At 39.7% G+C, this 13110-nt stretch overlaps 1 protein-coding gene across 1 annotated transcript; it reads left to right on the top strand.

Annotated features, from left to right (window-relative positions):
• Nucleotides 1-3926: 3926 nt before the first annotated feature.
• LOC117307102 (transcription factor Sp9-like) lies at nucleotides 3927-6648 on the top strand. The gene has a single exon (XM_033791761.1). The coding sequence runs from the start codon at nucleotides 4614-4616 to the stop codon at nucleotides 5796-5798; it is 1185 nt and encodes a 394-aa protein (XP_033647652.1). The 5' UTR covers nucleotides 3927-4613; the 3' UTR covers nucleotides 5799-6648.
• The last annotated feature ends 6462 nt before the right edge of the window (nucleotides 6649-13110 follow it).

Genomic DNA, 13110 nt, shown 5'->3' with positions numbered 1-13110 from the left:
TGTCTTAAGTCCAAATCTCTTAATCACTAATCGGTTAATCAATGTTGCATAATTACCATTACTGAGATTACAGTATAGGCTCTCTAGCAAACTAGCCCTTTCGCTCAACTGGATATCAGATTAGCGGATTGGGATAATGAGGATTAAAGATGTGGCTGTTCCCAGGCTCACCAGATTTTGTTCGTGATGTTGTTTATAATTCCAGTAAAGTAACTGTCCCACGGACATGAAACACTTTTTACTGAATGTAAAACATGCATGACCACCAGGGATGTCTTAAATCAATTATGAATAATAATAAAAAATGGTTTGCAATAAATGGTACACTAACAAACTGGTCTTCAGTACAGAACTTTTTTCCACACATGTTTACATTCCTCCTAATTGAAGTAATTTTCAGCCGTAGTGATTCTTTTATGAGTGAAGTTTGCTAAATAATCGACCACCAAAAACTAAATTGGCAAACTAACTCGAGTTCTATACACTGGGCTCTACTCATTATAAAAAGTCCTGATGATCTCATTTTCTGCTTTGTGTTTCTTGGTTTGCTGTCCTCTATAACAATGTTCCTGTTATAAAATGAGTACTTTGGCCTAGTCTGGGCCCAAGACTACGAGCTTGCCAGTGTAGTATAGAATTCAAGCCGTCCAATTAACTAAATCATACCGTGGCGGGCGCGCTTTGGCGATTCAACCGCGCGTAGTACACTATCCAGAATCAAGCACCATAGTCTTGGGCCAAGACTAACTTTGGCCAGGCCCGGGGACCTTCAAAACAGAGTCGACTTAAGTAGAGTAGTACTCACGCACCAATCTCACTGTTTCCAGCGAGGGTTCCCTTGAGACAAAATTAACCTGCGTTCACACGGCGCACACTCACCATGGGTCAGAGTGTCCCGTGAAATAATGTGGGTGGGTTTTCTTCGCTTTTTTACACAAAGAAGACAAATCAGACGATAAACACACAAAATATATGCTTAGTTTTTGAGTACCTTATGTTCAGAGGTACTATATAGAGCATGTCATTATGATTGAGGCGCAAACTAAGTTTTGGTATTATTATTTGAGTTTTATGGAAAATACATTTTCTGAAGTAAGAGACAGGATTTCCTGGTATACTTCATTCTTTAATACACTCGTGACCAACGGGTGCATAAAGTTCATTTATGGAGCAATAGTTCAATTACATATTTTCAAAGTCCAAGCCTGCTCTGTGTATTATGTTTAAAGGCAGTGGTTATTGTCAAAGACTAGCCTTCATAGTTAGTGTACCCATCATGTGCATAAAATAACAAACCTGTGAACATTTGAGCTCAATCGGTCATCGAATTTGCGAGATAACAATGAAAGAAAAAAACACCCTTGTCACAAGAAAATGTGTGCGTTTAGATGGTTGATTTTGAGACCTCAAGTTTTAAATCTAAGGTCACGAAATCAAATTCGTGGAAAACTACTTCTTTCTCAGCAAGTAGGCCAACTTAATCACGATGCACGATATGCCAGATGTAAGTCTACACTGATATTGGTGGATTTGTTTAACAAAAAAACAAAAACAAAACGAAAAAAAACACACGATTTTTTTCATAGAATGATGACACGGAAGCTTAAAAGGTGTCATTCACGCCATGTCAAGAACGTGCACTATAAATGTTTAACTCACCGTTACTCATTTGAATATACAAAAGGAACAATTTACTCATATCCAAAAACTCATGATCATTGCTCATTACTCACATAGAACAAACTAGGATCGTAGTAATTCGTCCCTTTTGTAGAACAAAAAATTTCCCTCTCACGATTGCAAATTCATTCCGTCACGATTACCATGATAAGAAAACTAACCTGCATTGTGACACGTGGCAAACTTGGGTATCGTGGCTGGAGTGTGTAAAAAGTAAGCGAGTAGTTCTGGCTGCTGTATGCGAAGTTATAACACTGGTTAATTGTCAAAGTCTAGCCTTCACAGTTGGTGTATCTCAACATATGCATAAAATAAGAAACCTGTGAACATTTGAGCTCAATTGGTCGTCAAACTTGCGAGATAATAATGAAAGAAAAAAACACCATTGTCACACGAAGTTGTTTGCGTTTAGGTGGTTGATTTCGAGACCTCACCTCAAGTTCTAAATCTGAGGTCTCGAAATCAAATTCGTGGAAAACTACTTCTTTCTCAAAAACTATGGCACTTCAGAGGGAGCCGTTTCTCACAATGTTTTATACCATCAACCTCTCCCCATTACTCGTCACCAAGAAAGGTTTTATGCCAATAATTATTTTGAGAAATTACCAATAGTGTCCACTGCCTTTAAAGGGGCAGTGTTTTTTTTTTTAACTCCATTATTGAAGCGCTCCAGGGTCTTTCAGGTTTGGGCTCGTTAATCTTCACTTTTTAGTTCTAGTTTATAGGTTTATAGGTAACTTCCTTAGGCACTGGACACTATTGGTAACTACTCAAGATAATTGTTACTGGAGAGCTGTTGATAGTATGAAACATTGCGAGAAACGGTTACCTTGAAGTAACATAGTTTCTGAGAAAGAGGTAATTTCTCACTCAAATAATAAAAGACTTCAGCCGAAGCCTTTCTGCATATGTTTTACTTATGTTTACCATAATCTTGCAAATTCGATGACCAATTGAGTCCAAATATTCCCAGGTTTGGTTTTTATGCATTTGTTGGTACATACAGCACCAAGTGAGAATACTGGTCTTTGACAATTTTGTAACTATATATCTTTGAGAGTCGTGATACAGAAGATGCTGAAAGAATAATAGTCTTCCTATCACGCCATTGGGTCTACTCTCTTTCCACAGTCCGATAAACACAGAGCATTGAGGTAGAACAGAGCAACATTCATCCCACCATTGCCTGTGTTTGTTTTTTACAGAGCTCTGGAAAGTACTTGTGCTAACCAGGTGTGAGAGTCATTACTAATGAAAAAGCCTGAAACTTGGATACAAATTCATACGTTGAAATGATGCCATTTGTACTGTTTGGTAAAAACCCAGGGGTTATATAGATTCCAAGGAGCTTTTGGGAACAGTTTCCAAAGCACTAGAGAAAAGAAGTAGACCAATGAGCAAGATTTCTTTATTTGTGGAAAAAAAATAATTGTCGGATTGTCTTCACCAGGCCGACATTAACAGTCTGAATTCAGTCAAAAGTCTGAAAAATCTCATCCCTGGCTAACAAACATCGGTGTATATTTGGGTACAACTAAAAATGAACATTCTTTATCCCCTATGCAAATTTCCATCTATTAAACATTCAAAACATGTACAAATTTTTTACTTAAAAAACGACATTCTGAGCCTAGTGTATTACACAACATTAAGCATGGCATTGTGTTTAGGCTGATGACCTATTAATGATATTAAGCAAGGGGTACTTGGCAAGTTTTCTGTGCTTATTGCGATCATAGCTCCATGTTGCGATGCAGTGTACCCGTGTTCATGATGCTGTCAACAGAATACCCTATAAGCGAAACATCCTAATACAGGTACGTACCACATCTGGTTTATCTATGAAGGGTATATTTTCGAGCACCGGGCTCTATTAGTTAAATTGTTAAAACAGTATTTTCAAAATACTAGTTTGGGAGAGGGGGGGGGGGTACCAAACAAGCCAGAGGTGAACGAGAAAAGGTGAAGCCCTGTAAACCCATCATACCGGTACATCCATCACGCCAATTTGATTTCATTAACAAAGTTCGCCCCAAAATCGGGATTTAGATGGTAAAATGCAGTTTAATTCTTGTTCAGCGGACCAACGGATTGGTTCTGCGAATGCTTGAGACACCAGTGTTAGTTGTATTAGTCACTGTTTTGTGATACCTCCATGGTTGTACTAAGTTGTAAACTGTGTAATGGCAAGCATCTTCAATGGAAACACAACAGGCGAGTCAAGCACCTTGAACATATAGCTTACATTCTTGCCTGCACAAGATAACATAAACTCTGTCCGCTGGAGTAGAAAGACTTCTTAACATTTTTGGCGAGCCTCAACCAGCAGGGTGGTTTTGTTTGCGTCCTATTCATTGGGAGAAAGCGAAGAGTGATCGGGCGTACATCATGCGTGTATTCGTGGCGAATCGTCGGGTCCAGGGTCCGTGAAAATGACAACTGATAAAGAAGAAAAAACCGGCCGAACGATCAACTAGTATATATGACGGTGATAATAAATAGCCTACCCCAAAACCCCTCGACCAATGTACGAGCTTACACCCCAAGTGGTAATTTAACTGATAAGGTGAACAAATCTCAGCGTGTAAACACCGTGGAGAGAGACTAGGGACTCAACAAGTTGTAGCTGGTCCCATCGTAATTATCAATGCATGCCGACTATCTTCAGGTACCTGTTTCAACAAACGGTATCCCCCGTGTTTTATGTACCTTCTGTGTACAAATAGCTCACTGATAAAACGACTGCCCTGGGATACGGCAAAGGTTCGAATCAAACAGTGTGTTTAACGGAGCAACAGGCACACAGTCCGTCAGCTGTTGAGACTGTTACCAGTCGGCGAGTGACTCTTGTCCAACTTGGCTGTCTTAACATTCAGTAAGAGTTGTGCGCCGTCATTTTACTACCACCACCAGCAGCTAAAAAGAGAACAAACATGGTTGACGTGTACCGTACACGCTCCAGCCTTGAAAGGGAAAGCTGGACGTTACAGAGGCTCAACTCGGCCGGTGGTGAGCTCGACGAAGAGAGCGACAACAGCTGCAGTTCTTCGGATGATCTCTCAAGTATGTCCGACAGTAACAGTCCCATCAGCCAACAAACTGAGGACGATCTGTTCCTTGACTATCTCTTCTCGCAGGGACTCGCTGATACCGGCGTGAGCAACACCATTCGAGATGCGGTGTTTAACATCCGTATCGACAACAAACCTGACTTTGTCGACTCCATCATCGACAGCTTCTACCCAGGATTGGATTACCACCCTCAGACAGCTCCTCAACAACCGTCTCCGATGTACAATCCCGCGGACCCCTTGCTGCATCACGGCTATAATTTTGTCGAACCACCTAAGACAATCTTCGATGAGTACTTAAAACCGGCCGCGATGGCCGCCAACAATCTCAACAACGACTTGCCAAATGGCTTCACACCGTCACCTTGGCAACATTGTCAAGGTGCGTTTATCACCCCTGACAATCAGTATCATCACCACAGTAAGTTGAACATGACGTCACCGTCTCCATCTACGTTGACACCTCAGCATTGCTCTGTTGCAGTACCCGTTCCTGTCAATGAGACCATGACCCATCACGCTGCAGGCAAGGTACCACCAAGTAAGATTGATTCTCTCTCCTTACACACATCTTCCGGCAGCCAAAGGATGGGTATGCTACCGCCATCCGGTGTGCGTATCACCCACATCCCCATCAACACACCATCCTCTGACGTCACTGACTCTCTACCCGAGCCCGTCATCAGCGTCCGGAAACCGGGCAGGAGCAGGGGCACGGGGAAAGTGGCAGACGAGCTGAAGATCCACAAGTGCACTTACCCGAACTGTGGCAAGATGTACTCCAAGAGTTCCCACCTCAAAGCGCACCTGCGTCGACACACCGGAGAGAAACCCTTCGTCTGTACGTGGGAGGGTTGTAAGTGGCGCTTCTCTAGGTCTGACGAACTTGCCCGCCATAAGCGCTCACACTCCGGAGTCAAGCCGTACCAGTGCAGCATCTGTGAGAAGAGATTCTCACGCTCTGACCATCTCTCCAAACACATCAAAGTACACATGAATGGCGTCACGCGGGGTGTGAAACCCACAAATAACATGTTGTGTAGATGATGCTTTTGTTATTTTCCAAAAACGAACAAACTTTGTTTTACCTCGAGTTACCAAAGCGGAAAATGACACGCAATCATAATGCCATCATAAGATTTATCTTTGGGTTGTCGTTTTGGGACCGAGCGACACAACCTGAACAATATTGGATTGCTATATACATTTCAGTGTCACTTTCCCACCCAAATCGAGTATTATTTTTTCATTAAAACATTAGTATTTCACTGTAGAAAATAATGAGCTTTCCATTTTTGTGTTAGCATTTTGTCCAACACGGATTCCTTCATTTCATACAGATTTATGTCACTATAAAGTCAATCAAAATTATAATGCTGAGCCAACTCTCCGTGGGGTCATTTTTTCTGTTTCGCTGGGGATTTGTTTGAGTTTACTGTTTGCTTTATAGATGCTTAAATACTTCAAGTTATTGACTGAAATACGTTCGCCAAATTTGTTTTGTTGTCAAGCATTCCTTTCTTTCACAAAACCATTTTCTAGTCGAAGGTGGAAAATGTTGATGTGTATGAAATTAAATATTTGTATATAAAATTTAGGTTAGTTCAATGGGATTACAAAACTTTAGCATATACATCAATTAGATTGTCATTTCCATGTGTTTATATTAGAACATCTTATTGGGGTTTTTGTTTTCTCACAATCAGAAGCTGCAACTAACGGAGGTTTTTTGTTAATACTTGGTAGAACCTGTTTGTATTGGTTGATATGATAATGACATTGCAATATTACAGGAAATAACTGTCTATCATCTGTGTTTGACAGTATAACACTCGTTAAAGGCAGTGAACACTATTGGTAATTACTCAAAAATAATTACTAGCATAAAACCTTTCTTGGTGACGAGTAATGGGGAGAGGTTGATGGTATAAAACATTGTGAGAAACGGCTCCCTCTGAAGTGACGTAGTTTTCGAGAAAGAAGTAATTCTCCACGAATTTGATTTCGAGACCTCAGATTTTGAACTCGAGGTCTCGAAATCAACCATCTAAACGCACACAACGTCCTGTGACAAGGGTGTTTTTTCTTCATTATTATCTCGCAAGCTCAAATTTTCACAGGTTTGTTATTTTATGCATATGTTGAGATACACCAACTGTAAAGGCTAGTCTTTGACAATTACCAATAGTATCAATTACCAATACTGCCATTAAGCTTTGCGTGGCACATTTACGGAAAGGTGAAGCCCTTTAAACTCATCATTAAGAAAGCTTAATAGCTTTTTCTTAGGCAGTTGTAAACAATATCCTGAAAAAGTTGAATGAGGTGTTCTGGATCCAAAATGTGCTTATTTTGGAGCTTGTATCAAGAAGCTTCGTCAATTTTTCATTTACAGCAGTTGGGTCTTAAAGACACTGGACACTATTGGTTATTGTCATCGACCAGTCTCTCACTTTCTGTATCTCAACATATGCACATGGTATCAAACCTGTGAAAATTTGAGCTCAATATTGGTCGTCGAAGTTGCGAGATAATAATGAAAGAAAAGACACCCTTGTCACACGAGGTTGTGTGCTTTCAGATGCTTGATTTCGAGACCTCAAAATAATTCTAAATCTGAGGTCTCGAAATCAAACTCGTGAAAAATGGCTTCTTTCTCGAAAACTATGTTACTTCAGAGGGAGCCGGTTTTCACAATGTTTTATGCTACCAACCTCTCCCCATTACTCGTTACTAAAAAATAAGGTTTTATGCTAATAATTATTTTAAGTAATTACCAATAGTGTCCATTGCCTTTAAATATCTGTAACAAACCATTTTGGATCGGAGCCTTGAGTCGGATGCATATTAGTCTGGGTATATCATCAGTAATGTACATAATTATTTTAGTTGTTATGTTCAGGGATTTGGGGATGTTGTGTTATAAGACTACTTTATAAAGGCACTGCCGTCGATTTCGGCCAAACTCTTCATAAATTAGGATTAATCTTAAGGACTTAGGACGAGATAACTTCCGTATCCATAGACGTTAGGACGCATAGAACCCATCCTAAGTTAGGACGGGTTACTTGTCCTAACTTGAGATAGGATTAATCCTAGCGTTTCGTGAAATCGGTTGCTGGACACTTTGGGTAATTACTCAAAATATATTAGTATAAAAACTCACTGGTAACGACCAAAAGAGTACTGTTGATAGTATACAACTTTGTGCTAAACGACTCCTTAGTTTCGAGGGTAACTTCTCACTAAATTATTTTAATCTAAAAACGACTTTGAGCTGAAGTCTTGTTCATGCGTCTGAAAAAACGCACATTGTGCAAAAGGGTGTGTTTTTTTTCTTTTATTATTTCATGCAACTTTATTAAACCATTGAGCCCAAGTTATCACAGATTTTTTTGTATACACATGGATACAACAAATGGCAATTCTGGTGTTGGAAAATTACCAAAAGTGTCAAGAGTGCCTTTAACAGCACAATATTGGACCTCGTAATTTCAAAATTAAAGTTATATAGTATAATTTTGTTCAGTCATTTAACCCAGGTTGTTTATACGTCTTTTTTTTTTTACATCGTCAACTATCCTCTAATATATCTTTTATAATGCCTAATCTCCGGTTCTTTGTTTGATTTGATGTAATATACAAAGTTGGTTTGAAATAACTGTACTTTAAGATAATAAAAAGCCATTCCACTTTGATAAGAACTTGAAAGCTTCTTTGACTACATTGATAACATTATATAACTTTGGCGACTACTGGGAATGTATGCATGAAGCTCATGTATGTACCATAGAAACGTAGCCTTGGAGTTTGATGTTTGACCAGGGCCCAATTTCATAGAGCTGCTAAGCACAAACATTTGCTTAGCATTTTGTCTTGATATTAGTTAGGATCACCAACCAAATTTCAACGTGATTTTCGCAACAGCTGAATACCTGTTGGATGGACAGGCAATATGCAGCAAATGGAAATTTGGTTGGTAAATCTTGTTTTTACCAAGGAAGAAATTTCATGCTTAGCAAATTGTTGTGCTTGGCAGCTCTATGAAATTGGCCCCTAGGCTTGGCTTTACCAAAAGCGCTAATGGTGAGCTTCATCTGGCGTAAAGTCATTCATTGCCACACTGTTTTGGCATAGTTTCTGCTGTGAGGTCACAACAAAAAAAACTTGCTAAGAACAGAATACTCTTACTTATTATGTTACCGGCCAAAACATATTTATCATTAATTTTATCATTGTTGCGACATGTGCCAAAGTCATTTCTTGCGTGGCAAAGAAATTTGCCAAGCAGAATTTTCTGCAAAATTATGAAATTTGGCCCTAGTCAGATGAGTGTGGATTCGGGTAGATTTGACTCAAGTCCCAAATCCCGTGCCATCCCAAGGAAACTATTGTTTTGTGATGTTCTGCATTAACAAACCTGTTTCGCATGCATTCTCGGGACCACATTTTGATGGCGAGCGCGTACTGTACTGTATGCGGGTTGTTTCGTAAGTTGGGGTGGATGCTAAGGGACCACTCACACTTCGCTCGTCCCCAGCGCCTTGCTTTAACCAAAGGCGCTGGGATTACGTATCATGCACGCACATTGGTTTTAAAATGCGCAGTCCCATCATGCATCACACTCACACTGCACCATAATGGGTGCGTTCGTTTAGCTCCCCTGGGTCGACCCCGGTGTGTGGCATGTTTTTTTTCTAGGATAAACGTGTGCAGATAATTACCCACGTTCGTCCTGGAAAAGAAACCGCCACACACCGGGGTTGACCCAGGGAAGCTAAACGAACGCACCCACTATTTCTATGCACTGCATACATGACGTACTTCCCAAACAAGAATCTGTGCAAGCGATTAGCCCATCCCGGCGGTCCTGGATAGACTGGCCGGTGTGGCCGAACGAACACTCACACGAGAATGATACTTGAATCAAGTCTAGGGTTTGGGCCGCGGCCATGGCGCTTGTGTCATAATTGGGCAAGATATTTTATCATAATTGCGTTGTTCTTTTGAACACAGAGAATAAGTTCACTCGTGAGGCATCATTGGTTTAAATACCAGAACTATATAAAATAACGCGAATAATTAAAACCTCTGATCGTCCAACAAGTACAAAACTCGACATGGATTGTGACCAACCTTCATCACCCAAGCTCTTATGTTGACTCCATAACATGTTTTTTAAATAATTTATGTCGGTGTGACTCGGAATAATGTATATCATCGATGGGTCAAACTTACGCAAAACTCAAAAAAATCACAAATCCAATTGTTTAAAGGCACTGGCCACCTTTGGTTATTGTCAAAGACCAGCCTTATCCCAACTATACATAAAACAACAAACCTGTGAGAGAATAATGGAAGAAACAGCACCCTTGTCGCACCAGTTTTGTGCTTTGAGATGCTTGAATTCGAGACCTCAGCTGAGGTCTCGATTTCAATTCAAATACTTTTGTGAGAAACTACTTCTTTCTTTAAAAAAAAATACGTTACTCCATGACCAGAGGGGGCAGTTTCTCACAATGTTTTAACAGGTATCCATTGCTCGTCACCAAGTAGTTTGTTATGCTCACAATTACTTTTAGTAAATGGGTGTCAAGTTTTGTCATTACGGGCCAGCGTGACCCACATTTCTAATTGGGGATTTTATTAAGGCACACGTCATCTTTTATGCTCCAGCGAATAGGGACAAACACATGCAAGTTTTAAATGTGTGAATGAACGGCCTCAGTGGTCATGTTTACAAGAGACATACATAATATTCATAACCTTCGATATGTTGACGAAACAGCCACAATAATAACTTCATCTAAACTCTTCAATTCGAATAGAACAAACTAGTTAATCTCGTTGATAGTTTTTTCACTGGTACCGGAGCAATTTTGTCTCTCTCAGTCTTTCTCTATAGTTCGATTTATCTGTGTGCTTAGGGATAAGGGCCCGTACAATGTACACACTTGTTTACATTGGTGTTCGGGAGCAGATTTTAGATAATAATTTCATACAGGAATTATCTCCCCTGCTTTAATTGATGTCGATGAGGAACAAAATTTGTCAATAATCTGGTTCTCGAGTGACCTCAACGTTGACAAAAACCTTCGAACTTTGATCAATGCAAACATGCTCGGAGTCAGACTGGGGATCAAGTCTGTATTTTGCCAAATGATATCTGCCATTTTGATTATATAAAATTGTGTCATTTGTCTTGTATACATTTTTGTTTGTTTGTGGTGCTTGGCCTTTGACAAGGTCAAATCAGTGTCGATGTCCCTGTATTGCTGTTTGTATCGTGGGTTTATCTAAGTTCAATCGCAGGCCCATTTTCCTCCTTCTTGCAATTTCCAGGTCAAAGTCATCTAAATATTTCAGAATTTCAGGACCCGGTTCCCGCGTGGTGCCTGGTTAGTTTCTGAGTAGGATGACCCAGAATTTGTGTCAAAACGACCCATCAGAAAGGTGTCAAAATGGCGCAGAATCCATTTTTAGAACCCGTGTAATAAAGTAAAGCACAAAAAGTTCCATAAATGTCGATGAAATTATAATAAAGAACGTTGGTTTGTACCCTAACACCGATGTGTGTGAGCAAAATGCTTTAAACAAAATGACAGGCGTATATAGCTCGGGTGGATTCGAAGGCGTAGGCCTGGCTCGGGTGGATTCGAAGGCGTAGGCCTAGCTCGGGTGGATTCGAAGGCGTAGACCTAGCTCGGGTGGATTCGAACCCATGACCATCGCCAATCTAGAGCAGATATATTACCAACTAGACCACAGAGATACCTGTGGAAACTAGAGGCAGTTCGATTATTGTAGTGTACCATTATTGTTTCCACATTAGACTGTTTAAAGCCATTATACACTTTCGGAACAGAAAAAAATAAAGGTTCACAGATTTACAAATAGGGTTTACAGAAGGTAATGGTGAAAGACTTCTGTTGAATAATTATTACATGAAATGCTTTACTTTTTTGAAAAAAAATCAAACAATTATAAATTCTCGATATCGAGAATTACGGATTGATTTTAAACACATCATGACACGGCGAAACGTGCGGAAACAAGGGTAGGCTTTCCCGTTAATTTTCTCCCGACTCCGATGACTGATTGAGCCTAAATTTTCACAGGTTTGTTATTTTATATAAGTTGTGATACACGAAGTGTGGGCCTTTGGTGGATAATACTGTTTACCGAAAGTGTCCAATGGCTTTAAGTCTCGCGAGTAACACATTGGGACCCTTTATTAAGTGCACGAGTTTGTTTCCTTCACGCATTAAAGCAATATTTCGTGGGACCAAAGTGGTATAGAAATTAATATTCGAAGACTTGCGAGACTTGTTATGTCTATTGCATAATAAGCAAAATTAAGAGGTTTACACAATGAGTACGTCATTCGATATTTTATACTGGACCCTTACAAATCATGATAAAGATCGTTCGTCCAAGTACAAATCTTCAATAGTTTGGGGTTCTTTTTTTTCCTTTCTTGCAAAGTTAAAGTGATTTATTCACCGCAGATAATATTATCGTAAAGTTGTAAAGTTAGTATGGCTACACAATGTTTTATTGATTTATGACATACTTTCAAGCCAAATGTCATTAAATGTGCCTGGGTACTCCACAGCCGTATTTTACAACACTTGTTGTGGGTATATTGATCTAGCTCTCGCCTCTACAGTCACCTCACAAAGTAAATAAAGATTTTTTTAAATGGCACTTGTAGTTGTGATCATTGTATTGCCATCAAAACCCTCGTTTCACGTGTCTTTTCCACTGATAACAACCAATGATTTTCATTTGACTTCAAAGTATTAGTTATTTAAGGAATACATTTATAAATTTGATTTTATTGACAGTTTATGAGACTATCAAATTTCAACCTAAGTTAGTATAGCTTAGACCACGGTGAAACCCCGGTAAACCACAGGTCACGACGAGTGAATGGTATCTTAACCTTATGCTACTCTCACACTTGGGCGAATATGAATGTTTGAAATTCGCCATGATTTCGCCCCAAAGTTGCGATTTGATAGTGGGTGGATTTCACAAAGGACTAGCCTTATCTCGAGTTAGGACAAGTTACTCGTCCTAACTTAGGACTAGCCACGCGTTTTGTATATCTGCTAGGACTAGTCCTAAGTTAGGACTAGTCCTGTGTAATCAACCCAGTGAATATGTTCTCGGTTGTCATTAAAGGCAGTGGACACTTGTGGTAATTACTCAAAATAATTATTACCATAAAGCCTTTCTTGGTAACAAGTAATGGGGAGAGGTTGATAGTATAAAACATTGTGAGAAACGGCTCCCTCTGAAGTAACTTAGTTTTCGAGAAAGAAGCAATTTTCCACGAATTTGATTTCGAGACCTC

The sequence above is a fragment of the Asterias rubens genome, chromosome 2, assembly GCF_902459465.1.
Source record: "Asterias rubens chromosome 2, eAstRub1.3, whole genome shotgun sequence".
NCBI classification, from domain to species: Eukaryota; Metazoa; Echinodermata; class Asteroidea; order Forcipulatida; family Asteriidae; genus Asterias; species Asterias rubens.
Note: the sequence above shows the minus strand (reverse complement) of the source record. Positions and strands in the feature narration are given on the sequence as shown.

Coding starts and splice junctions, on each gene's coding strand:
- LOC117307102 (XM_033791761.1), top strand. CDS start 4,614: ATGGTTGACGTGTACCGTACACGCTCCAGCCTTGAAAGGGAAAGCTGG.